This window comes from Oncorhynchus keta, chromosome 14, assembly GCF_023373465.1.
Source record: "Oncorhynchus keta strain PuntledgeMale-10-30-2019 chromosome 14, Oket_V2, whole genome shotgun sequence".
NCBI lineage: Eukaryota > Metazoa > Chordata > Actinopteri > Salmoniformes > Salmonidae > Oncorhynchus > Oncorhynchus keta.
The window spans coordinates 70,049,249-70,074,793 of NC_068434.1; the positions used below are offsets into that span (position 1 = coordinate 70,049,249).

A 25,545-nucleotide genomic window follows, 5' to 3' on the forward strand; every position below is an offset into this window, starting at 1 on the left:
TACAAGGGGCGTGGTCTTGCACGATACTGGAAGTGGGCCATTCTTGTCTTCCGTGTCCTTATAAATAGACTGTGTATAATCCACTAGGAGTGGGTAAACATTATGCTATAACGTTAGCCTTTTTATATTTGACATTTTAGTAATTTAGCAGACACTCTTATCCAGAGCGATTTACAGGAGCAATTAGGGTTAAGGGCCTTGCTCATGTAATGTCAACAGAAACAATAGGCTACACAAGGTAGTACAACACAATATCATTACATTTCAATTGTATTAATTATTAATCTAGCAATTGCATTTATCCTGTGTGTGTGTGTGTGTGTGTGTGTTTTGTTGCTTGCATGTATGTATTATGAGTGTGTGTGCATGTGTTTATGTCTGCAGTGCAGTATGTGTAAAAGTGAATGTGTGTGTATCTGTGTGTGTCTGTGTCTGTGTCTGTTTCTCTCTGTGCATGTGTGTGTAACTCTATGTGTGTATGTGTGTGCACATTAAAAGCTTCTAATCCACATGCGGAAAAAGTGGAGTGGTAAGGTGTGAGGGTTTTTACAATGAACTATACTGACACCAAAAGCCTGAATTACCATTTAAACCTACAGCCTTACAAGTCAATTCTGCAAAAACCTTCACCAGGTCAATCCTATAGCCTTCATAAACTATGCCCCAAGCTCTTACCATAATACAACAGGACATACAGTGAGCTCCAAAAGTATTGAGACAGTGACACATGTTTTGTTGATTTGGCTCTGTACAGTACTCCAGCCCTTTGGAATTATACAATGACTATGAGGTTAAGGTGCAGACTGTCAGCTTTAATTTGAGGGTATTCTCATCCATATCGGGTGAACGGTTCGGGTGAGAAATAATCCCATATTCCTAGCACGCAATGATTACATTAAGTTTGTGACTCGTTAGATGCATTTGCTGTTTGTTTTGGTTGTGTTTCAGATTATTTTGTGCCCAATAGAAATTAATGGTAAATAATGTATTGTGTCATTTTGGAGTCACTTTTATTGTAAATAAGAATATGTTTCTAAACATTTCTACATTAATGTGGATGCTGCCATGGTTACAGATTGTCCTAAATAAATCGTAAACAATGATGACTGAGAAAGTTGCAGACGAACAAATGCTAACCTCCCCTGTTATTGAAATGCTGAGAGGTTGGCATGTCTTGGGGGTATGATATATGTGCCTCTGTAACTTTCTCAGTCATCATTATTCACAATTTATTACACACTACGTGTGTATGCAAACACATACACACATAGTTGCACACACACGCATAGAGACACAGACACAGTAACATACACAGATTAACTTTTACAAATACTGCACTGCAGACACACACACACACACACACACACACACACACACACACACACACACACACACACACACACACACACACACACACACACACACACACACACACACACACACACACACACACACACACTCACCAATGCATACATGTAAGCAACATAAGACACACAAACACCAACAAGTTTGTGGTCACAAGCGTGATGTAATCATTGTGTGCTAGGAATATGGGACCTATACAAAACTTTTGACTACTTTAATACACGTAAGTGAATTTGACCCAATCATTTTGGTCCCCTAAAATGGGGGGACTACAGTATGTACAAAAAGTGCTGAAATTTCTAAACGGCTAACCTGATATGATCCTCAAATTACAGTTTTTTCCAATTGCTAGCACATTAAAATGACATGCACATCACAATTATTTAAACTGACACACAGAGAGCAAAACCTCTTCTCAAGTCTCCAAAAGTCTAAACACATTTTCTGCTTTACACACATTTTGCAATTCAAAATGGCACTTTCTAAATGCACTGCACACGGTTCTCTGCATAAGACACAACAATCTAACATAAAGTCACATGTTTGCCATTTCAAAACACTGCCATTCAAAATGACACTACATGAGCTAATTGGCCAATACATGTGCCACCTGGCCAAACACCTCAATGGTTAATTGTTACCACTTCAATCAGGAAGTAAGCACTATGAAAAGACCACAGGTGAGCACCTTTTGTTTTACAACAACAATGGAAGACGTTGCAGAGAGAGGAAGAGGAAGAGGGAGGGTGAGAATGAGAGGGGGAGGAAGAGTGAGAGGTATGGGTAGAGCTGGTAGAGGAGTTCATGGCCAAAGAAGACAACTTTCAAATGAAATCAGAGCAACCTTAGTTGATCATGTCATCAACCATGGGCTGACAATGTGAGAGGCTGGACAGAGAGTGCAGCCCAACTTGAGCCGTTTTACTGTCGCCTGTGTCATCTGGACATTTAGACTGGAGTACAGGTATGTAACCAACATTTCTTTCACACTATGTAGTACACCCCATGTCATAGTGTATCAGTTGGGTGACACCTGTTTACTTCATGAATGGCTGATGTCATACACTAACTGCACAAATTTCCTATAGAATTTACTCTACAGTGGGGGAAATATCTTTTGGCTGCATTGTCCAAGCCCTATATATTTTTTCTAAAGGACTGAGAGACACAACCATGGTAGAGGAAGGTGCCAAATGTTCACCGGGGTACAGGAAGCTAACATTGTAAACTTGGTTTTGGAAAATAATAAAATCAGATTACATGAAATTCAAAGCCACATCATCCAAGACAACACCATATTCAACAACATTCAACGAGTCAGTCTGTCCACATCGGCTCGCATTCTCAAGTGAAACCAAATCCGAATGAAACAACTTTATAAGGTGCCGTTTGAGAGAAACTCTCAAAGAAACAAAGAGGTCAGACGAGCATATGTGGATGTAAGTACAATATTGACTGCAGTACACTACACGCAACATTGCATTCCCAGTGTACTGGATAACACCATATTGACTGCTTTTGTTATTTGTTTTCAGGGAGTACTGGAAATGGATGCTCATGCAATCCCACATGAGTTCATCTTTATAGATGAGGCTGGGTTCAACCTAGCAAAGACCAGAAGAAGGGGGAGAAACGTCATTGGCCACAGAGCCATTATAGATGTTCCTGGCCAGGTGGTGGGAACATCACAATGTGCGCTGCCATCTCCAATACGCATGGTGTCCTCCACCATCATGCCAACCTTGGACCATACAACACAGCCCATATTCTCACATTTCTGGACAGACTCCACAACATTCTCATACCACCAGAGCTGAATGATGCAGATCATCAAAGAACCCGGTACGTTGTAGTATGGGACAACGTGAGCTTTCATCGTTCAGCCCCAGTCCAAAACTGGTTTACTGACCACCCACCATTTCTCGTGCAATACCTCCCACCATACTCATCATTTCTGAACCTCATAGAAGAGTTATTTTCGGCACGGTGGTGGAAGGTATACGACCAGCAGCCCTTTGTGCACATGCCTCTTGTGCAGGCTATGGAAGAGGCATGTGATGAGATTGATGTGGGTGCGATTCGGGGATGGATAAGGCACTCAAGGCACTTCTTCCCTCGATGTCTGGCAAGGGAAGATATTGCCTGTGATGTGGACGAGGCGTTGTGGCCAGACCCAGCTGTGCGGCAAGATGCTGTCTAATTATTTTTCTTGTCTCTTTTCTTCGATATATTTTTTCTGCAATTTTCTTTTTCAGTTTACTGTTTTTTTCTGAGCATATTTTTGTTCAGTCCAATATAAATATATCTCTTGTGCATATGTTCCACTGACTTGAAAAATGTAAAAAAAAATAAACTGTTTCAACAGCATGTGTGTGTATCTGCAAATATTTCTGTGCATCTGAAGATTTTCTACAATTTGAACTATTTTAGTAATTATGGCAAAGCATACGAAATATGAGAGTGCTTTTCATTATGCCCAACAGTGTGTAGTTGGTTAGACAAAAATCTGGTAATATGAATGAAGTGTGTGCCATTTCGTGCAAACGTTTGATTTTGATAATGCTATATGTAGTTTTGGTTGCAGTGCTTCATTTTGCAGGATATATGAGGTATTTTGCAGTTTGGGTGTGTGGTTTTGTGAATTGTGTTAAGTATTTTGATAAAACCAGCCTAGTTTGCAAAATTGTGTTTTAGCAATTGGGAAAAACTGTAAAGCTGACAGTTTGCACCTTAACCTCATAGGTTTAACCTACATCCAAAGTGCTGGAGAACAGAGCCAAAACAACACAAAATGTGTCACAGTGTGTGTGTGGGCTCGTATTACTATGCTCGTGGCTACCGAAAATCCCCAAAAGCCCCCACAAGGATAGCAAAACAAGTCCAATTCTCCCTTGTGGGAATATCTCCCAAGGTTCCCATGAGGACAAAGGCTGTTTTAAACGTAGGGGTTAGGTTTAAGGTTACAATTAGGATTAGAATTTAGGTTTAGGGTTTAGGGAAAATAGGATTTTGAATGGAAATACATTTTAGGTCTCCACAAGGATCGTAAAACATTTACTATGTGTGTGTGTACATGGATTAGACACTGCCCATTTCCCAAAGTTGACATCTTTTTTTTTATCTGGGTGGTATTTCCATAGACTAGAGTGTTTCAGAAAGCAGGATCAAAGGGTTTCCTAAAGATTCTACGTAATCCATAGTTAAAAGTTTTATCAGGATATTGGATTGTGGAAGTGAAATACAACTAAATACAACAAGTATTTATGCTGCAGTAGTTTATGTGTCGGGGGGCTAGGGTCAGTTTGTTATATCTGGAGTACTTCTCCTGTCCTATTCGGTGTCCTGTGTGAATCTAAGTGTGCGTTCTCTAATTCTCTCCTTCTCTCTTTCTTTCTCTCTCTCGGAGGACCTGAGCCCTAGGACCATGTCCCAGGACTACCTGACATGAGGACTCCTTGCTGTCCCCAGTCCACCTGGCCATGCTCCTGCTCCAGTTTCAACTGACCTGAGCCCTAGGACCGTGCCCCAGGACTACCTGACATGAAGGCTCCTTGCTGTCCCCAGTCCACCTGACTGTGCTGCTGCTCCAGTTTCAACTGTTCTGCCTTATTATTATTCGACCATGCTGGTCATTTATGAACATTTGAACATCTTGGTCATGTTCTGTTATAATCTCTACCCGGCACAGCCAGAAGAGGACTGGCCACCCCACATAGCCCGGTTCCTCTCTAGGTTTCTTCCTAGGTTTTGGCCTTTCTAGGGAGTTTTTCCTAGCCACCGTGCTTTTACACCTGCATTGTTTGCTGTTTGGGGTTTTAGGCTGGGTTTCTGTACAGCACTTTGAGATATCAGCTGATGTACGAAGGGCTATATAAATAAATTTGATTTGAACTCTCAACGTGAATGAAAGCAATGGGCAATTCGTTTTTATAAATCCAACACTTTATTTGGAATTCAGAACAAATATTCCACAATCCCATTGCAAATGGTTCAATATCAATCTAGGTTATTGGTAGAATGATCAAATGCATCAATTGTCCAGTCTGTGGTGGAGAAAGGGGGTTGGGTTTAAAGAAGAAGAAGAAAAGGCCCGCAGTGATTTTAGTTTGCTCTCCAACCAGAGACAACAATGACGTGACATAGCAATTATGAGAACTATTGGTTTTGTAACACAAGACATTTTTACTCAAATAAAAAAAACATACAATCAAGCTCACAGACACAAAGCTCACATAGAACTGACACATGGTAGCACCTAGGTAAGTTAGTGCACACACGTTTGCGCTCACACAAACAATGCCACCCACACGTTACCACTCTTTCACACACACACAGACCAACACACACCCTCAGACAGTGTGACAGACAGTGTCAATCCCGGGGCTGGATGTCCAAAATGTTCTCAGCCAGGCTAGTGAGTTTGCTGTCTTCCAGTGCTCTGACCAGCCGGCCCAGTCGTGCCGCCCTCCCCTCCGCCTGGATGAAGCGGCTCAGCAGCTGATAGGCCTGCTCGTACAGCCCCTCCCTCTCATACTCGTAGGCCAGGTTGTCTATGGCCAGCCCCTTCAGCGCACGGCAGTTCTTGCCCAAGGCCCGCCCCACTTTCCTCCAGTCCCGCCCAACGCCGTTGGAGAACCGCTGCAGGTCCCCCGCCACCAGCATGCGGTCCTCTGATAGGTCAGGAGACAGAGTGGGAGGGGGTGTTAGAGACATGTATCCAGAGTCTATATATGTTTCTGCATGTAAGACGTGGTGTAAGTAAGTAAAATACAACAGCAACTTTCCAGCTACTGGCCCTCCTCTCTTACCTCTAGGCTACACTGCCGTCCCGGGTTTAGTAGATGACCCATAATGAGTGTCCTCTATACCAGAGATTGGGCAAGCTATAATGGTCCTCTTCCTCAAAGGACCACTTAGATTAAAACTAGCACTTGAGCCGACTAAAAGTGTCATCAAACTATTTGAGGCACAGGTCAATAACCTTCCATAGACCAGTGCTGGTCTACTGACTGAGAGGTGAGAAACACTGTTCTATGCCAGTGTATGAATGTAGAGGACCCAGGGGACAGCTCCCTGCTGAACCCCCACTGACGATAAGAAGCAGCCATGGAAGCCAGAGCCAACTCACCAAACACCCTCTTCTGGAACAGGAAACAGTTGCTGGGCACGGGGGGCTCTTCCTGTGTGAGGGTGGGTGGCTGGGGAATGTGACCCAAGGCCTGGCTCTGCAGCTGCTGGTCCAGCTCAGCAATCTCATCATCCCGTAGGCGCTCCGGCTGTCAGGAAGTGACACCAACATTTAGAACACCCCATAGTGAGTCATTAGGCACAGCAGAGCACCTGTCAGGTATAGATTGGTGAAGTATTGCTTGTGATCTGTTTATCATATATTACCAGTAACAACACCACTATATATGGATTATAACCGGTATATAGTATATTACCTGTGACTGGTGGATGTGCTGCAGACAGAGCTCCAGGTCATCCAGACAAAAGTCCAAAGTGTGCGTCCCGGCTTTGAGCTGGGTTTCCAAGGCAAGCTCCTGTTGTGGGATGTGGAGGAGGCGGCAGGTGTGCTGGGAGAGGGACTGTTGTACGGCACCGGAGCCATAGCTCTGCAGGAACCTGCGGCACGCCGCCACATCCACGAACTTCACCTCCACACCCAGCAGAGGATCTGCATCGTGCAGCTTTAGGATCTCGTACCCCTCCAGCCCCCCAGCTGAGTCTGGGACACAGGCCAGGTAAGGTCAAAGGTTAGAGGTAACCATAGCGAATCACTGGCACAATTGTAATATTTTTCACTGCGACCATAAAATAAATATAACCTGACTGTGTCTCCCTCCACTACTCTGGTCCAGGCAGAGCTCTGAGCACAACCGTGTTATGACTTCCTAAAAGATCTACTAGCGTTTATCTGACAGCAGTTTTTCATAAGCTTTTAACTATATTCATCCCCTCAGTAGATAAGCAGGTCGCACTGCAACACCAGCCCTTTTTCACTCCCCATGACCACCAAGCTAAGCCTTTCTTTCTATCAATAATACATCTGCCTCACCCAACGCTCAGCATGCTCCCTACGCTAGCTGGAGACCGGATGGCCTGATGTGGCTCACCTGTGAGTGTCAGCTTGAGGACTTTGAAGACGCTGAACTTGCCCTGCTGGTCTTTGTAGAGAGAGAGCAGGTTCACTGCGGGACAGGAGCGCAGGAAGAGAACCGCACATCCTGTCCACGGGCCAACCTCCACACTCAGTGACACCATTTTCTAAAATATCATATGGTACAACATCCCATACAAGATTAAAGTTCATAATGCCTCTGCTCTGTATGCTACTATTCAAACATTATGCTGAATTTTGTACAGCACAGGAGCATGTACTTACAGCTAGCTACATTCTTACATACACAGTACACACACACTCCCCACTTGACATTATCACACGCATGCGCACTAACAGAAACAGACATGCATGTTGTCCTATAAATAGTTAATGGGAACTGTCTCTGTCCCTGCCTCGTTCCCCTTTTCCCTCTCATACATATCACACCTCCTCTCTCCTGCCTCTCTCAACTAAATATAGAGTACCTTTTCATCCATTATGTCCATTGTTTGAGCATTCCCGTCATCTGACCTCAGCTGTCTCAAGCTTCTTCTGTGTTCCCTTCAAGCGTCTTCCTTCCTGCAGAGATAGAACAGATATATTACTCAGGTAATCAACAGTCTGAGTTCAAAGGCCAAGACACATCAATGAAATCCATTCTGGTATTAAAAAGAGTCAGGATCAAGATGCAGTCACAATACAATGGAACCCCTCACTTTATATTATCTCACTCCACGATTCTTACGTATCTTACCCTATCTTATGTCATCACATTAATTTACTATTTAATGTCCCTTTACTACCCTGGGGCGTTTCTAGGATTTGAAGACTTTGGGGGCATAGCCCAAAGCAAGTAGGGAGGTCCAGGGGCATTATCCCCCAGGAAAAATCTAAGGAATTTCAACAGTTAAATGCATTAATTTGGTGCACTTTGAGATTAATATTGAGAGAATATATATTTTTCAGGTAAAGTGCACCTTCCCACCTGCCACAGGGTCTCTCTTCTCTGGAACACATACATCTACAGTGTATTGCCAAAAACCATTAAGACAAAACTGACTAAAGTCCCACAGTACCCAAACACCCTTTCTATCTCTCTCTCACACACAGACACACACACACACAGACACAGACACACACACACACACACACACACACACACACACACACACACACACACACACACACACACACACACACACACACACACACACACACACACACACACACACACACACACACACACACACACACACACACAGCAGTAATTAGAAAACTTTAAGTGATAGTCTACTGTGTGCTCACCGCTCCTCTAGCACTCTCCATCACTTTCTATGTGTCGTCTGTTGCTGTCTCTTAGTATTCTATGTTGCTGTCTTTTGTCTACCCTCCTCTCTCATCCTGTCCTGGTTGTAAAAAGTTTTAAAGTAAACAATTATTTTAATAGTAATTTCACAGGACTTTTTTTCACCTTACCTGCAAATTCTTTGTAAGCCATGTTTTATTTGTTCACTGTCTGTATTTCACTTCTCATAATTTGTGCAAATAAATAAAACAAATTAGATTCTTTAGAGCAGCTTGAAGTGATACAGTCTACTGTGTGCTCAATCCACCTGCCCTCTTCTGTTACTTTCTATGTCTCTTGTCTGTTGCTGTCTGTGTCTTGTTTGTTACCATCTCCCTTGTCTATCCTCTTCTGCTATGGCCTGTTCTGTTCTTCTGGTGTCTCTCTCCATCATATCCTATTCTTCTGTTGCTGTCTCTGGTCTGGTGTGTTTCTTAAGTTTTGCAATCCAAAACGGTCAAGGGGATACTGGGGTAGCTTAACTTGTTTTGGGTCTGTGACCAGGTCACCTAAATCATGCTCTTCCCTACCATTTGCCACTGGCTGCTTCTGTTCTAATTGCTCCACTGGCCTGCTGTTCTCATCTGTCCTCCTCTTCCTATCTGAAAGGTAGAAAGGTGCAGCATGTCATTAGTTTGTTTTGAAGGGCGACTGCACTTCCTGATTTGGCCTTGTTTTAGATTTGGTTCAATAAGAAATGCTAGCGGGCATGACTGAATTCAAATGTGAGTTGCTTTTGGGGTGTGGTTTGATGTGGGTGTATCATGTGTATGTTCACAGGTGGAAAGAATTAGCCAACTTATATTGCCAATTAGCTTCAGCCGACTGGTGTGTGACCTGACTTTCGATAGCCTATCTCCGGGGCTAGTTATGGACAGTAAATAAATTACACAATGTAAATGAGAGAATATGTTCATGCCTAAAATCTAAAACAAGACCTTTTAGTTTTCTCATGGAATGCTTTTAACATTTGTATTTCTACAATTCATAGTTGGTTTGAGCTTTTTAAGTCATTGAAATTTGGAGCTATTGGAATTTTAACATATTGTCCCATGTACATTGTGTAATTTACAGAGCCCCATAGGGATATCCAAAATCAAACTGAATTTACCACAGGCATTATGATCGGGTCGCATGCAGCTGCTGTCACGATCGTTTGAAGCATACTCGGACCAACGTGCAGCGTGATCTGGGTTCCACATCTTTATTTAGTGAAACACACAAAACAATAAAGCTAGAACGAAACAAACAACGAAACGTAACTAAGAGGTGTAACACACACGAACTCAAAACAATATCCCATAAAACACAGGTGGAAAAAATGCTACTTAAATATGATCCCCAATTAGAGACAACGATAGCCAGAGGCCTCTAATTGGGAATCATACCAAACACCAACATAGAAAAACTAAACTAGAACCCCACATAGAAAATAATAACTCGAAAACCCCTAGTCACGTCCTGACCTACTCTACCATAGAAAATAAGGGCTCTCTATGGTCAGGACATGACAGTACCCCCGCCCAATTGTGCGGACTCCGGCCGCAAAACCTGAAACCAAAAGGGAGGGATAGTGGGGGGGTCTAGTGTTGGCTCTGGTGCGGGGTGAAGTACCCGCTCATCCGCCAGAATCGGGGGCAGCTCTGGTGCAGGACGAAGAACCCACTCAGCTTGCGAATCCACCATCTTTGGTGGCGGCTCTGGTGCGGCCCGATGAACCCGCTGGGGAAGGCTCCCGCCATAGAGCGGGACTGGACGCTGTGCCTGGACTGGGCACCAACGCAGAAGAAGACTCTGGCCTTGGAGCTGGACTGGACGCCGTGCTTAGACTGGACATCGGCGCAGGGGAAGGCTCCGGCCATGGAGCTGGAAGTTCCGGACTGTTGACCGTCCCAGGAGGTTCCGGACTGTGGACTGTCTCAGGAGGTTCCGGACCGTGGACCGTCTCAGGAGGTTACTGACCATGGACTGTCGTTGGAGGTTCCGGACTGTGAACCGTCGCCGGAAGCTCTGGACTGGGGACCGTCGCCTGAAGCTCTGGACTGGGGAGGTGTACTGGAGGCCTGATGCGTGGGGCCGGCACAGGTGGCACCGGACTGGTGACACGCACCTCAGGGAGAGTGCGAGGAGCAGGCACAGGACGCACCGGACTGGGAAGGCGCACTGGAGGACTGATGCGTGGGCCGGCACAGGTGGCACCGGACTGGTGACACGCACCGGACTGGTGACACGCACCGGACTGGTGACACGCACCGGACTGGTGACACGCACCGGACTGGTGACACGCACCTCAGGGAGAGTGCGAGGAGCAGGCACAGGACGCACCGGACTGGGATTGCGCACTGGAGGACTGATGCGTGGGCCGGCACAGGTGGCACCGGACTGGTGACACGCACCTCAGGGCGAGTGCGAAGAGCAGGCACAGGACGTACCTGACTGGAAAGTGCACTTGAGGGAGAGTGCGAGGAGCACGCACAGGACGTACCGGACTGGGGACACACACTTCAGGGAGAGTGCGAGGAGCAGGCACAGGATGTACCAGACTGGGGACACGCACTTCAGGGAGAGTGCGAGGAGGAGACACATGACGCACCGGACTGGAGAGGTGCACTTGAGGCCAGAAGAGTGGAACCGGCACAGGTTGCACCAGACTGCTAACCGGATCCTCTGGTCGGATGTTGAGCAGAACACACTTGCACAACATCTCTCTCATCTCACTCTCTCCCAACTTCGTCATTGCCTCCCTGACAGTCTCTGGCTCTTTCCTCTGCTCAGCCGCCAGCTCCATGTCCACCCCCCAAAAAGAACACTTGGGGTTGTCCTTGGGCTTTCTGTAGGAGCGAACCCTGTTGTCATCCCTGTCCTACATAATCTCCTTCCGTCTGTCTCCAAGGAAGGGTTTCGCATCTCCCCATCACTTATTCCCATGTCCAGAAATCCTTCCCTCTTTGGGCACGCTGCTTGGTCCTGGTTTGATGGGATATTCTGTCACGATCGTTTGAAGCATACTCAAATCAACGTGCATTGTGATCTGGGTTCCACATCTTTATTTAGTGAAACGCACAAAACAATAAAGCTAGAATGAAACAAACAACGAAACGTAACTAAGAGGTGTAACATACACTAACTCAAAACAATATCCCATAAAACACAAGTGGAAAAAATGCTACTTAAATATGATCCCCAATTAGAGACAACGATAGCCAAAAACTAAACTAGAACCCCACATAGAAAATAATAACTAGAAAACCCCCAGTCACGCCCTGACCTACTTTACCATAGAAAATAAGGGCTCTCTATGGTCAGGACGTGACAGCTGCACTCCAAATTTATTTTTACTTGTGTCCTGCCAACTGTGGGCTGGATTGAAACAAACCCAACCTTCATTTACGTTGTGACACAGTCACATTTCAGTCTGGCTAAGGCCCCGGAAGCCCAGACCTAATCACGCCACTGGTACTACCCCAACCCACTCACTCACACACACAGTCCACCCTCTCTTAACGCCTGACCTCAACCTAACCCCTATCTCTGGTTAGACTTCTTTCAATGTGACTTGGTTCTGGTTTAGGGTCAAGAAAGTGCTTGATGTGCTAGACCTGGGAGAGAGATAAATAAAGGGAAAAGAGTATCTGAGCTGGATTATGCCCATATCCTCATATTATACTATTAATTTCTTATTTTATTGAACCTTTATTTAACTAGGCAAGTCATTAAAGAAACACATTTTTATTTACAATGACGGCATACCCCGGCCAAGCCCTAACCCGGACGACGCTGGGCCAATTGTGTGCCACCCTATGGGACTCCCAATCACAGCCGGTTGTGATACAGCCTGGAATCGAAATATGGGTCTGTAGTGACGCCTTTAGCACTGAGATGCAGTGCCTTAGACCTCTGCGCCACTCGGGAGCCCAAAAAAATACATATAAAAAAAATTGGCCTGCAGGTGATTTTATTTGGCCCAAGTTTTCTGAGCAAAGAAAAATATTTATATTTTTTAAATTGCCGATCTATTGGGGAAGATAAAAGTCTATAAAATTGTACATTTACATTACATTTAAGTCATTTAGCAGACGCTCTTATCCAGAGCGACACACCAGGAAATCATCTCAAATTGATTTTCATTTAGGAAATCTGTTCCCAAGTATTCTCACGCATCAATAGAGGCACATACAGTGCCTTCAGAAAGTATTCATACCCCTTGGCTTATTTCACATTTTGTTTCGTTACAGCCTGAATTTAAAAAATGATAAAAAAAAATGTTTTCTTACCCATCTACACACAATACCCCATAATGACAAGGTGAAAACATCTTTTAAGACATTTTAATATATTTATTGAAAATTAAATACAGAAATATCATATTTACATAAGTATTCACATCCTTGAGTCAATACATTAGAATCACCTTTGGCAGCAATTACAGCTGTGAGTCTTTCTGGGAAAGTCTCTAAGAGTTATTATTTTTGTTATTCTTCAAGGTCTGTCAAGTTGGTTGTTGATCATTGCTAGACAGGCATTTTCAAGTCTTGCCATATATTTTCAAGCCAATTTAAGTCAAAACTGTAACTAGGCCACTCAGGAACATTCAATGTCATCTTGGTAAGCAACTCCAGTGTATATTTGGCATTGTGTTTTAGGTTATTGTCCTGCTGAAAGGTACATTCGTCTCCCAGTGTCTGTTGGAAAGCAGCCTGAACCAGGTTTCCTTTAGGATTTTGCCTTTGCTTAGCTCCATTCTGTTTCTTTTTATCCTAAAAAACTCCCTAGTCCTTGCCGGTGACAAGTATACCCATAATATGATGCAGCCACCACCATGCTTGAAAATGTGAAGAGTGGTATGCATGTTTTGGAATATTTATTATTCTGTACAGGCTTCCTTCTTTTCACTCTGCCATTTAGGCTTATATTGTGGAGTAACTATATTGTTGTTGATCCATCCTCAGTTTTCTCCTATCACAGCCATTAAACTCTTTAATGGCTGTGATAGGAGAAACTCTTTGAAAGTCACCATTGTGGCCTCATGGTGAAATCCCTGAATGGTTTCCTTCTTCTACGGCAACTGAGTTAGGAAGGACGCCTGTATCTTTGTTGTGACTGGGTGTATTGATACACAATTAAAAGTGTAATTAATAACTTCACCTTGTTCAAAGGGATATTCAATGTCTGCATTTTTTCTATTTACCTATCTATCAACCAATAGGTGCCCTTCTTTGCGAGGCATTGGAAAACCTCCCACCTTTGTGGTTGAATTAGTGTTTGAAATTCTGAGAGACCTTACAGATAATTGTACAGTGCCTTCGGAAAGTATTCAGACCCCTTGACTTTTTCCAAATTGTTACGTTACAACCTTATTCTAAAAAATTATTGTTCCGAAGCCACTCCTGCGTTGTCTTGGCTGTGTGCTTAGGGTCATTGTCCTGTCGGACGGTAAACCTTCGCCCCCAGTCTGAGGTCCTGAGCTCTCTGGAGCAGGTTTTCATCAAGGATCTCTCTATACTTTGCTCCATTCATCTTTGCCTCGATCTTGACTAGTCTCCCAGTCCCTGCCGCTGAAAAACATCCCCACAGCATGCTGCCACAACTATGCTTCACTGTAGGGATGGTGCCAGGTTTCCTCCAGACGTGACGCTTGTCATTCAGGCGAAATAGTTCAATCTTGGTTTCATCAAACCAGAGAATCTTCTTTCTCATGGTCTGAGAGTCTTTAGATGCCTCTTGGCAAACTCCAAGCGGGCTGTCATGTGCTTTTAACTGAGGAATGGCTTCTGTCTGGCCACTCTACCATAAGGGCCTGATTGGTGGAGTGCTGCAGAGGTGGTTGTTGTTCTGGAAGGTTCTCCCATCTCCATAGAGGAACTCTGGAGCTCTGTCAGAGTGACAATTGGGTTCTTGGTCACCTCCCAGACCAAGGCCCTTCTTCCCCGATAGCTCAGTTTAAGAACTTGTCACGTCCTGACCATAGCCCTTATTTTCTATGGTGGAGTAGGTTAGTGGGGTTCTAGTTTTGTTTTTCGATGTTGGTGATTTTGTATGATTCCCAATTAGAGGCAGCTGGTATCGTTGTCTCTAATTGGGAATCATATTTAAGTAGCATTTTTTTCCACCTGTGTTTTGTGGGATATTGTTTGTGTAGTTGCATGTTAGCACTCCATTGTTGTCACGTTTTGTTTAGTCTTTATTGTTTGTTGTGTGGTTCACTTATTTCTAATAAAAGATTGGAACCCAGATTCTTGCTGTCAATTTGCAGTGTACAATTGATTTATAACTACGTTCCGGCCCCCCGACCATCCGCTCAAGGAAAAATCGGTCCACGGCTGAATGCAATTGTGGACCCCTGGCCTACATGTAATCATAAGCCATCATTACATCCATAGACCGGTAGTGTCATACATTACTAAAACTGAAAGTGTGCTAATTCACCAGATGTAGCCTAGAATACTATAGAGTGTATGAGGATTATGTCATCATCAAGAGTTTATTAATGCAACATTTAACATCCACCACTGCAGCGTCAAAGACTAAAATCATCCTGCCAAGTGCCAACCAAAGGATTCCTGGACATTGGTTCAATTCAACGAATGCCATTATTTTGATTAGGATGAAAACGAGTCTACAAGGTACAGACTGCCAAACAAGTCTAATTGGTCGGTTTCATTTTTTGTAGTGAATACTTATATGGTAGTCTATAGAGAGCAATAGTAATGATTCAATGGGGAAAAAAAAAATTGAGTTTTTTTTTTTAGATAAACGCAGAAAGTAAGGCCTGTGGTAAACACAGGTTTAGAAGATTTTATACATTTCATTCTATGAGATAATCTCACTTTTTGTGAATTTTGAATCATGTACATTATAAACAAATACATTCATAAAGGTCATGTTAACTGACGAATAAATCACATCAAATTTTATTGGTCACATACACATGGTTAGCAGATGTTAATGCGAGTGTAGCGAAATGCTTGTGCTTGTAGTTCCAACGGTGCAGTAATATCTAACAAGTAATTTAACAATTCCCAACAACTACCTAATACACACAAATCTAAAGGGGCGAATGAGAATATGTACATATAACTATATAGAACAAAATATATAAGATATCTTAAGCCTGTGTTACCTCAGACCTTATTTTTGTTGTTTATTATTACAAACTGGTGAGCTCTATGACGGGTTAGACTAATGAAAAACAGGGGCGCTGTTTTGAAGATACAAATATTTTGGAATATTTTATAAAGCATTTATTTGTTTTTGCCACGTTAACTCTATTACAGACAACTTAATGCATAGTTTTGAATCATATTATGTGAGCTAAGCATACAAATAAAACATGAAAATATATAAAAACATTTTCATTAAAGTAGAATTTTATGTGTCGAATATGTCACTGTCCCCACTGCCACAAAATACTTAAATACATGTAATTTTGTCCTTGAAAGATTTAAATGAAATACTGAAGAATTCTATTCATAACTATGGAACTACTGCTTTTCTGAAGAGTGCCAATATGGCTTCAAAGTCTTTCATTGACTAATAGATAGCATCAGAAATCCAGGGTTTATATAAATCATTGGTTTAGACTACTGAGCCTACAAGACAGGTAGCACTGTGTGGTATGCAGTTCTGTGAAAACGCGAGTCCCGTGAGTCACATGTACAAGATGACAGGAATTTCACTACATTCTCTCCTGCTATGAGGCAAGAATATGACACAGCAGACTGGTCTCATAGACTAGACGTAACATAGTAAATGTAAATCTGGGTCACTCAAATCAATATGATATGTTACGTTTGGTATAGTGAAAGAGATGGAGACCCGCGCACTGTCGAAAAAAGGAAGAAATCCAAAACGGAGACTTGAATGCAAAATAAAGATGATTATTAGAACATCATGGTTCCCAAATAAATTAAATGTAGATTTACACTGAGAATGGCCAAAGGCCGAAACTTTTGTGTTTTGTTTTCCCTTTTCATTTATGCACTTTCTTGCACTATGAATAACCTCAACCAGAAAAAAACTAAAGGAGGGTGGTTGGTCAGGAATATAATGTGAATGTGTTTGAATCTCATCACGGACAACTTTAGCATTTTAGCTAATTAGTAACTTCCCCTAACCTTAACACTTTTAGCGAACCCTTCCCCTGACATAACTCTTCCCTAACCCTTTAACCTAACTTTCAACCTTAACCCCTAGAGCTAGCTAAGGTTAAAAATTACATTTATTGTGTAACATATATGTTTTGGAAATTCAGAACATATTGTACGAATCACAATTTGTAACATATTGTAATGACCCTGGGTTAATAAGCACGGATATCGACTCTGCCGCTTGAGCATGCTTTTGTGGCACAGTCGATAGCGCGCTGGATTTCAGACTCGAAGGACGAGGGTTCGAGACCTGCGCCCTGCCTGTTTCATTACAATATGGCACAAATTGCAATTTGTAATATGTCATATTAATAGTAATTTGTAACATATCATACGAAATGGATGATGGACATCCACAAATGAATACTTCCCAAACGAAATGTAACATGTCTTGCGTTTACGTACAGAATAATACGGAATGCTATGAGACCACGTTGGACACAGTGCGGTTCAGACTTTTAGGAAATTAGAAAAGTAGACCTACTTTGTAGTAAATTAAGCTGCACCAAACACCGCCTATTGACCTTCAATAATAAATAAATAAACTATTGGTGAAGTTTTAATCATACATTGAAGTTGTTACAAAACAGTAGCTTAATCAACGATAGAAAGGAATCATTGCAACTTGAATACATTTTCTTTCATGATTGACGTAGTGTTATGCATTTGTTTACTGTCATTTGTGGCATTAACTGTTGTATAATAGGCTATAATTTCGTTTTGGGTTTAAAGTAAAATCATAATTGTATTGTTAACTTACCTTCAAAGAAAAAAATGTTGTAAGGACGGCAGCACGACCTGACCACAGGAAAACACAGATACAGTAATAATTTCCCGACAGGCAATTGGTTACAGGGAAACCTGAGGCACTGTGATTGGTGAGAAAGAACATGCCGCTTCCCTATTGGTTAGAATCACGTATCTTTACAGGAAGGAAGTATTTGACTGTTTTTGTTGCTTGATTGGAAGGAAATATTTGTCGGAACTGATGCTTTACTGCTTTAGCTATTTGCTTGCAACTGTGTAGCTAATGACAATGTTGAAATTATATAATTGCATGTACCCACTGAACATGACACTACAGGCAAAATGAATCGACTGAGAAGCAACATACCAAATAAGTAACATGTTATTTGTTTAGGCCTATATAGATAGTTACTGTTATTTGATGTTTTTGGAAGCAGGGCCATGGGTGACGTTATTCATTTGCCCGGTTTAAATGTTGTTAACATGTATATTCCTTCTTCGAAGTAATCACTGCGCCATTTGAATGTATGGGGGGTTCCTTACGTGCACATCCACATTGTCAGACAAGAGATTATTTCAGAGAAGGTAGGCCACATTTATTAACAAGGAAATACATGTTCACTTTCAAAGGAAATACGTATGTTACAGACTGAAACTATGGCAACTGCTTGGGGACAAAAACAGGCCAGATGGAGCCTATAAACAGAATAGAAAGGATTCACATAAAAAAACAAAAATGATGTGAGCAAGGCCCACATAAGGTCTGACAGTAAACTGTCGGTCTTATCTAGGCATGACAGGAAATGGCCTCACTATTAATCAGAGAGCCCCTTCCAAGAAAATTCGGACAGGTGAAGTCAAGACAGACTTGAGCCCTCTCTTCCTCTCTCAGAATCTGATATGCCAGCGCATCAATGTGCAAAGCTAAAATATCCTCATCGATTAATAAACCCTGGTGCTGAAATATATCTGTAGTGCTGTGTTACTGTCAAACACCCACACACATTAAACATGTTAGACTACTGTTCATCCCTAAGTATCCTATTTGATCACAGCAGCAATATTGTAATCATCACAAACACATTATCTATATTTCACTGCTGGGGGGGGTTCCATTAACAATTATGATTACCTTTGTGCAAAGGAAGATATTATATAGAATTGTTTTACTTTGTGGTTGTGGATTCTACTGAAAACCGTTTATCGTCCACGCGGGCTTGAAAGTAACCGCACCAGTTCGAGCACAGCCTTCGCCCAATCTGGATTCGTCCAAATAATCAACGATTAAAACCCAAAACCAGAAACTACCGCTGCTGGTAATAACACAATTCTATGTGAGCCTTGACAGTTTCTCGCCGTTTCATCTGCCCAAGAGAGATTATGCCGCTTTCACGTGGAATTAGGAAACTCATACATTTCCGATTTGCCAAATCGTAGAAAATATCCCAGTTTCCCTAGTTGTCATGATGACACACCTATCTCGATCGATGGGAGAATATTTGAAATAGACAAGTCGGCGATGTGTACATCGTTAGATTACTTAATGTAGCAAAACATGTATTTTAATAATGGAGCATTTTCGCACCACTTGCATTTGGACACAGACATTTTAAAAGATACGTTTGTCCGAATCGAGAACGAAGATAGTGTCGCCAAGTTAAAGTTGCTCGAAAATTCTCTGTGTTACACCAAACAGTACCCAACCTGTAACTCCCAGTAATGGATACCAAAAGACTCTGGTTAAATCACAATATCTGGTGTGACAATCTATAGTTACAGTATGTATCTACATCCTTTGTCGAAATGTAACAGTCAGACTGCAACCATTGTTTCAATATTTTCACTACGGTGACTAAAAACTAAATAATGTATACCGATGTGTTTAAGTACTATGCAATGTATTTAAATAACTATATTTTGCTATGTAACTACTGTGTAAAAAAAAGTGCCATGTATGTAAAATATGAGTCATACCTAAATATAACAACAAATGCTGTAAGAAGAGGGGATGGGCCAATAAAAATACATTTTAAAAGATGAGTGAAATCATAGGTCTGCCAAACATCTAGCTGTTTTTACTCATTTGTTATTCAGTTTGATATCCAAGTGAAGAATTTAACATCGGAGTGGTGGTTGTGCGAGTGTGTGTGGATTTGGTTCTCTAATGTTCAATCACTGCTCTGTAGTTTACTTTCCTTGCAGACAGATTCGTTTTTACAGTGACAGCATGAATACTGTAAGATAGTTTGAACACATACTACAGACACACAAATAAACTAGCAATATATAATAATATTATTATTATTATTTCCATTTAGCAGATGCTTTTATCCAACGCGACTTGCAATCACGTGTGCATATATTTCACATCTGGGTAGCTCCGGAAAACAAACCCACAAATCTGGCGTTGCTAATGCCATGACCTGCCAACTCAGCCATACAGGGCCACAACAACGGCACGATAATGAACACAAAATACTACCAAGTGCTGTCACTGTAGACATTTCAACAACAAAAAAACCTGTGTTACTCTGTGGCTGCCGACCAAAACCAGGTAACCATGGTAACAGGGTATCCCAGTCTGTTCACTTTAATGAAGAACACATGACATCATGAGGCTTTAGAGTAGACCCACCACCCCTCACAGTGATGTTATATTACAAACACATACACCTCAACACATACACACAAAAACTCATTCATAATACACAAAGGAGAAGTCATAAACTGCTCTCCTACAAGAATCACCAATAGGTAGAGTGGAGCTTCTGTGAATTATATGTTTGACAAATTTGAGAGTCTCTTTGTCCCTGTAGACAAGAGCCAGGGAGTTGACCTCTGGATACACCATCAGGAGCTGCGGACAGGAGAACACCGATGAGAAATGACAACCATGACAATCACAGGAATCTAGTTGATCAGTTGCCATTTGAACAGTGACATCACTCACCTCCTCATCCTCTTCATTAGCAATATAAGAGATGAAGCCCCCAAACTCGGTCTGCCAGTCTGAAAAATAAAAAGACAGTTATCACACTTTGGATTTGATATTGTGTATGATAACATTCACACTTACAATTTTTTAAATATTTCCCAAACTATGATTCTAACCTACATTGTGTGTCTGTGTGATTAGGCATGAGTGTCTGATTAAGCGTGTGTGTGATTAAGCGTGTGTGTGACTGACCAGGACAGCTCAGGGGCAGCAGTAGGTCAAGGGCGTACTCCGCTCTCGATGCGTCTCCATCGTGCAGTAGTGTGTAGTCCCCGTGAGCCCAGCAACGCAGTTCTCCAACACACACCGGAGTGCTCGGCTCTTGAGAATACACACAGAGGGGTCAATACATACTTAGAAAGGCATATTCAGTCCTGAGGAGGTACAGAAAGGTCAAGGCTCACAAACACACATATCTGAGGATACACACAGGGGTCAACACACACACACACACACACACACACACACACACACACACACACACAAACCCACACAAACCCACACATACACTACCTGTCAAAAGTTTTAGAACACCTACTCATTCAAGGGTTTTTCTTTATTTGTACTATTTTCTACATTGTAGAATAGTGAAGACATCAAAACTATGAAATAACACATATGGAATCATAAAGTGGTAACCAAAAAGTGTTAAACTAATCTAAATCTATTTTATATATGAGATTCTTCAAATAGCCACCATTTGCCTTGATGACAGCTTTGACCACTCATGGTATTCTCTCAACCAGCTTCATGGGATAATCACCTAGAATGCATTTCAATTAAAAGATGTGCCTTCTTAAAAGTTACTTTGTGGAATTTCTTTCCTTCTTAATATGTTCGAGCCAATAAGTTGTGTTGTGACAAGGTATGGGGGTATAAAGAAGAGAACCCTACTTGGTAAAATACCAAGTCCATATTATGGCAAAAATCAGCAAAGAGAAATGACAGTCCATCATTACTTTAAGACATGAAGGTCAGTCCATACAGAAAATTTCAAGAACTTCAAATGTTTCTTCAAGTGCAGTCGCAAAAACAATCAAGCGCTATGATGAAACTGGCTCTCATGAGGACTGCCACAGGAATGAAAGGCCCAGAGTTACCTCTGCTGCAGAGGACAAGATCATTAGAGTTACCAGCCTCAGAAATTGCAGCCCAAATAAATGCTTCACAGAGTTCAAGTAACAGACACATCTCACCATCAACTGTTCAGAGGAGACTGTGTGAATCAGGCCTCCATGATCGAATTGCTGCAAAGAAACCACTATTAAAGGACACCAATAATAATAAGATACTTGCTTGGGCCAAGAAACACGAGCAATGGACATTAGCCTGGTGGAAATTTGTCCATTGATCTGGAGTCCAAATTTGAGATTTTTGGTTCCAACTGCCGTGTTTTTGTGAGACGCAGAGTAGGTGAACGTATGATCTCCGCATGTGTGGTTCCCACCGTGAAGCATGGAGGAGGTGTTTTGGTGTGGGGGTGCTTTGCTGGTGACACTGTCTGTGATTTATTTAGAATTCAAGGCACACTTAACCAGCATGGCTACCACAGCATTCTGCAGAGATACACCATCCCATCTGGTTTGCACTTAGTGGGACTATCATTTGTTTTTCAACAGGACAATGACCCAACACCTCCAGGCTGTGTAAGAGCTATTTTACCAAGAAGGAGTGATGGAGTGCTGCATCAGATGACCTGGCCTCCCCAATCCCCCGACTTCAACTCAATTGAGATGGTTTGGGATGAGTTGGGCCACAGAGTGAAGGAAAAGCCGCCAACATGTGCTCAGCCTATGTGGGAACTCCTTCAAGACTGTTGGAAAAGCATTCCAGGTGAAGCTGGTTGGCAGAATGCCAAGAGTGTGTAAAGCTGTCATCAAGGCAAAGGGTGGCTATTTGAAGAATCTCAAATATAAAATATGTTTAGATTTGTTTAACACTTTTTTGGTTACTACATGATTCCATATGTGTTATTTCATAGTATTGACGTCTTCACTACTATTCTACAATGTAGAAAATAGTAAAAATAAAGAAAAACCAGTGAAAGCTTTTGACCGGTAGTGTACATGCACAAACAAGCAACACACCTTTGGTATTCTTATTAGCTGATGGTTTGTACCCAGATGACCCTGTGGCTTCTCTCTCTTGTTCATCTTCTTGGTCCTTCTCTTCCTCCTTGTCTTCGTCACTAGGGCTGAGATGCAGTCAGAACAACAGCTCCCAGCATGCACTCACACACTGGTGGAAGGACTCTAACGAAGTCACTTCATAACATCTGCACAACGGACATACACAAAAATATTTACACACATCATATACGTTTCAGCCATCATAACACGTTCGGAATCTCTCTCTCACTCACACAAACAAATTACTTGACACTACTCAACTCCTGTCAGTCGATCGCAGTGCTTCACTCACCTCCTTAAACTTCTCCTCCTGTAGAGACAGACACTGTCAACCAGGAGAGAGGCAGCAGGAGAGAGATGGAAAAATTAAGAGGTAGAGTAATGGTGTTACTTTGAGGAAATTCTTGAGCTGGATCTCAGCTGTCCTCTAACTCTTGCTGAACCTGTGACTGGTAGTCAACATCCAGATGCAGTGGATTCAGCCACTCTAGCAGCACTGTGAACAGACACACAAAATACACACAGGTAAAATGCACACACACACATCCTTGTGACCACATCCTTGCTATATGGCTGTGAGTTCACTGTTTCAGAACACACACACACTTACATCTCTGAGAAGTTGGGGGCTCCTTGGGAAGGGGGGCTCTGTGTGACGAGGGGGTCGCTCCAAAGACGGCCCGTGAAACCTGGACAAACACACAGAGAGACAACCATCCGTAGATTGCACTACTGCTACCTGGACAGGTGAGAGGTGTGAAGTGTGTGGTTGTTATCCGGTGGTATAGGAAGAACTACCTGGTGGAAGGAGACGGGTGAAACCTCGAAGAGAACCAGAGTGTTCCAGCTGGGCACCAGAGACTTCACCACACTATGGGGCTGGAAGTGATCTATGCACAAAGTAGATTATAAGTTAAAACACACATTTTTTCACTCACGCCAATACACACACACACACACACACACACACACACACACACACACACACACACACACACACACACACACACCAATACTTATCATCTGTGCTGAAGAGATCCAGGGTTCCTCCATCGCTGCTCTCCCATGGAGGGACAAAGTAGAGGATGAAGGCAACACGCCTCCCCTCCAACTCATCATCATGACACAACAGAACATCTACCGACAGAGAGATAGAGAGGGCATTGATAAAGACAATGTATATTTCATAATTAATTCCAGAAATATGCATGTCCATATAGACTAACTATGCAGTGGGTAGAACAGGATATCTTGGGGGGATAGCTCAGTGCTTCTGCTCTTTTCTAGGAAGAAAATGCTAATATTAAGGCTTGCTCATAGTTTTTTTGAAGAGTAGAGGTAAAAACATGTGACTCACCAGTGTATTGGTACTTGGCACAGGAAATGTCCACTGTGGGCTTCAGTTCTACCCCCAACACTTCCCCCAGCCAGGATCGAAACCGCCCAAATAGTCCTGCCCTGAAAACACACACAAAGCTCAAAAACAGCCAAACTGAGAGCATGCACATGTAAAGAACATCACACTGTTTGCGTAGTGAGTACCGCTTTCCCCTGATTCAGCGCATACCGAGGCTTGAACTCAGGACCTCCCTCACAAACACGCGACCACCATCCTGAAGCGTCTTACTCAGTTGTCCAAATGGAGACACTTGTGGAAGCACGCGCAAGTGGAGAAACTTCAGGCTGAGGAATGAGTTACACAGATCCCCGTCTGCTACACACACACAAAGCAAACATGTTCTCTCTACCTCCCTAAATTGCTCTCACACAGACACATACGAATTATCTCAAGCCTGTGATGTGAGGCTCTTTTCTCTTTTTCAGGTCATCTGACTGTAAGAGAAATTGTCAATGAGTATCACAACTCCCAATGTCATAACTCCAAAAGGCAGAGTAAAGAAACATTATGAACAAGAAGCAACCCGTTTCCAAACTGTATTCCTATCAGTTTTCCTTTTTCACCTGATTAAATTTGTACAGATCGTTGGACTTCTCATGGAAGTTGAGGTCTAGAAGCTCCCTCTGTAGGTTCTCTGTAAAGCCGTCACTCTGGATGAAGTTCCTGATGATGCAGTGAGGGAAATGGTGGCAGTCCAGCTCCAGGCCCCCTTAAGAGGTACACTCAACGACTGGTCTACCAATATAAAAAAAGTTTTGACACTAATTATGTGAATAAATGTAACATTAACTAATGTATGTCTTAGAGTCAGTTGTTACCTCTGGAACATTTTAATGTAAGGTTCTAACCCATTCTAACAGCACATAGGAAGGTGGTAAACCTCAATACTCCAAAAACATACTTTTTTGTGACACCCTTTTCTTACTTCTCTTTGGGTGCCATATATGAGAGCCCGCACCGCAGCATTCAATGTCAGCAGAACGAAACCGATGAATCGGTGGTGCACAACACGTACAAGGCAAGCAGGTAGGAGCTCCGCAAATGGATTAGAGACGCAAAAAGACAATACAGACTCAAACTTGAAATTATGTTTGACATTTCAGACTCATGTCGCATGTGGCAAGGACTACTGACTACCACAGACTACAAAGGCAAATCCAGCTGTGCGGTGCCCACCAAAGCCTCACTCCCGGATGATCTTAACACATTGAATGCTTGGTTCAAGGCAGACAAAGAGCCATCTAGGAAGACTCTCGCTTTCTTCCGGACGACCAGATGCTTTCGCTTTTCAAGGCTGACTTGAGGAAAACTCTCA

General features: G+C 42.6%; 1 protein-coding gene and 1 pseudogene across 4 annotated transcripts; both read right to left on the reverse strand.

Moving 5' to 3' along the window:
* Positions 1-5,285: 5,285 nt before the first annotated feature.
* On the reverse strand, positions 5,286-17,808 carry LOC118393895 (tumor necrosis factor receptor type 1-associated DEATH domain protein). 4 transcript variants are annotated; one of them, XM_035787070.1, is made up of 7 exons: positions 17,721-17,785; positions 9,344-9,415; positions 7,954-8,047; positions 7,482-7,632; positions 6,810-7,093; positions 6,494-6,641; positions 5,286-6,035 (listed from the first exon to the last, which is right to left on the reverse strand). In XM_035787070.1, exons 3-7 carry the CDS (start codon positions 7,972-7,974, stop codon positions 5,737-5,739), a joined length of 903 nt encoding a protein of 300 aa, XP_035642963.1. In that variant the 5' UTR covers positions 7,975-8,047; positions 9,344-9,415; positions 17,721-17,785; the 3' UTR covers positions 5,286-5,736. The 4 variants fall into 4 exon arrangements, with proteins under 4 accessions (XP_035642963.1, XP_035642964.1, XP_035642961.1 ...); XM_035787071.2 differs by lacking the exons at positions 9,344-9,415; positions 17,721-17,785 and adding exons at positions 8,774-8,874; positions 9,143-9,317; XM_035787068.2 differs by lacking the exon at positions 9,344-9,415 and having other exon boundaries at positions 17,721-17,808.
* A 92-nt stretch (positions 17,809-17,900) lies between these two features.
* On the reverse strand, positions 17,901-24,940 carry LOC118394173 (prolyl 3-hydroxylase OGFOD1-like; annotated as a pseudogene).
* Positions 24,941-25,545: the final 605 nt, after the last annotated feature.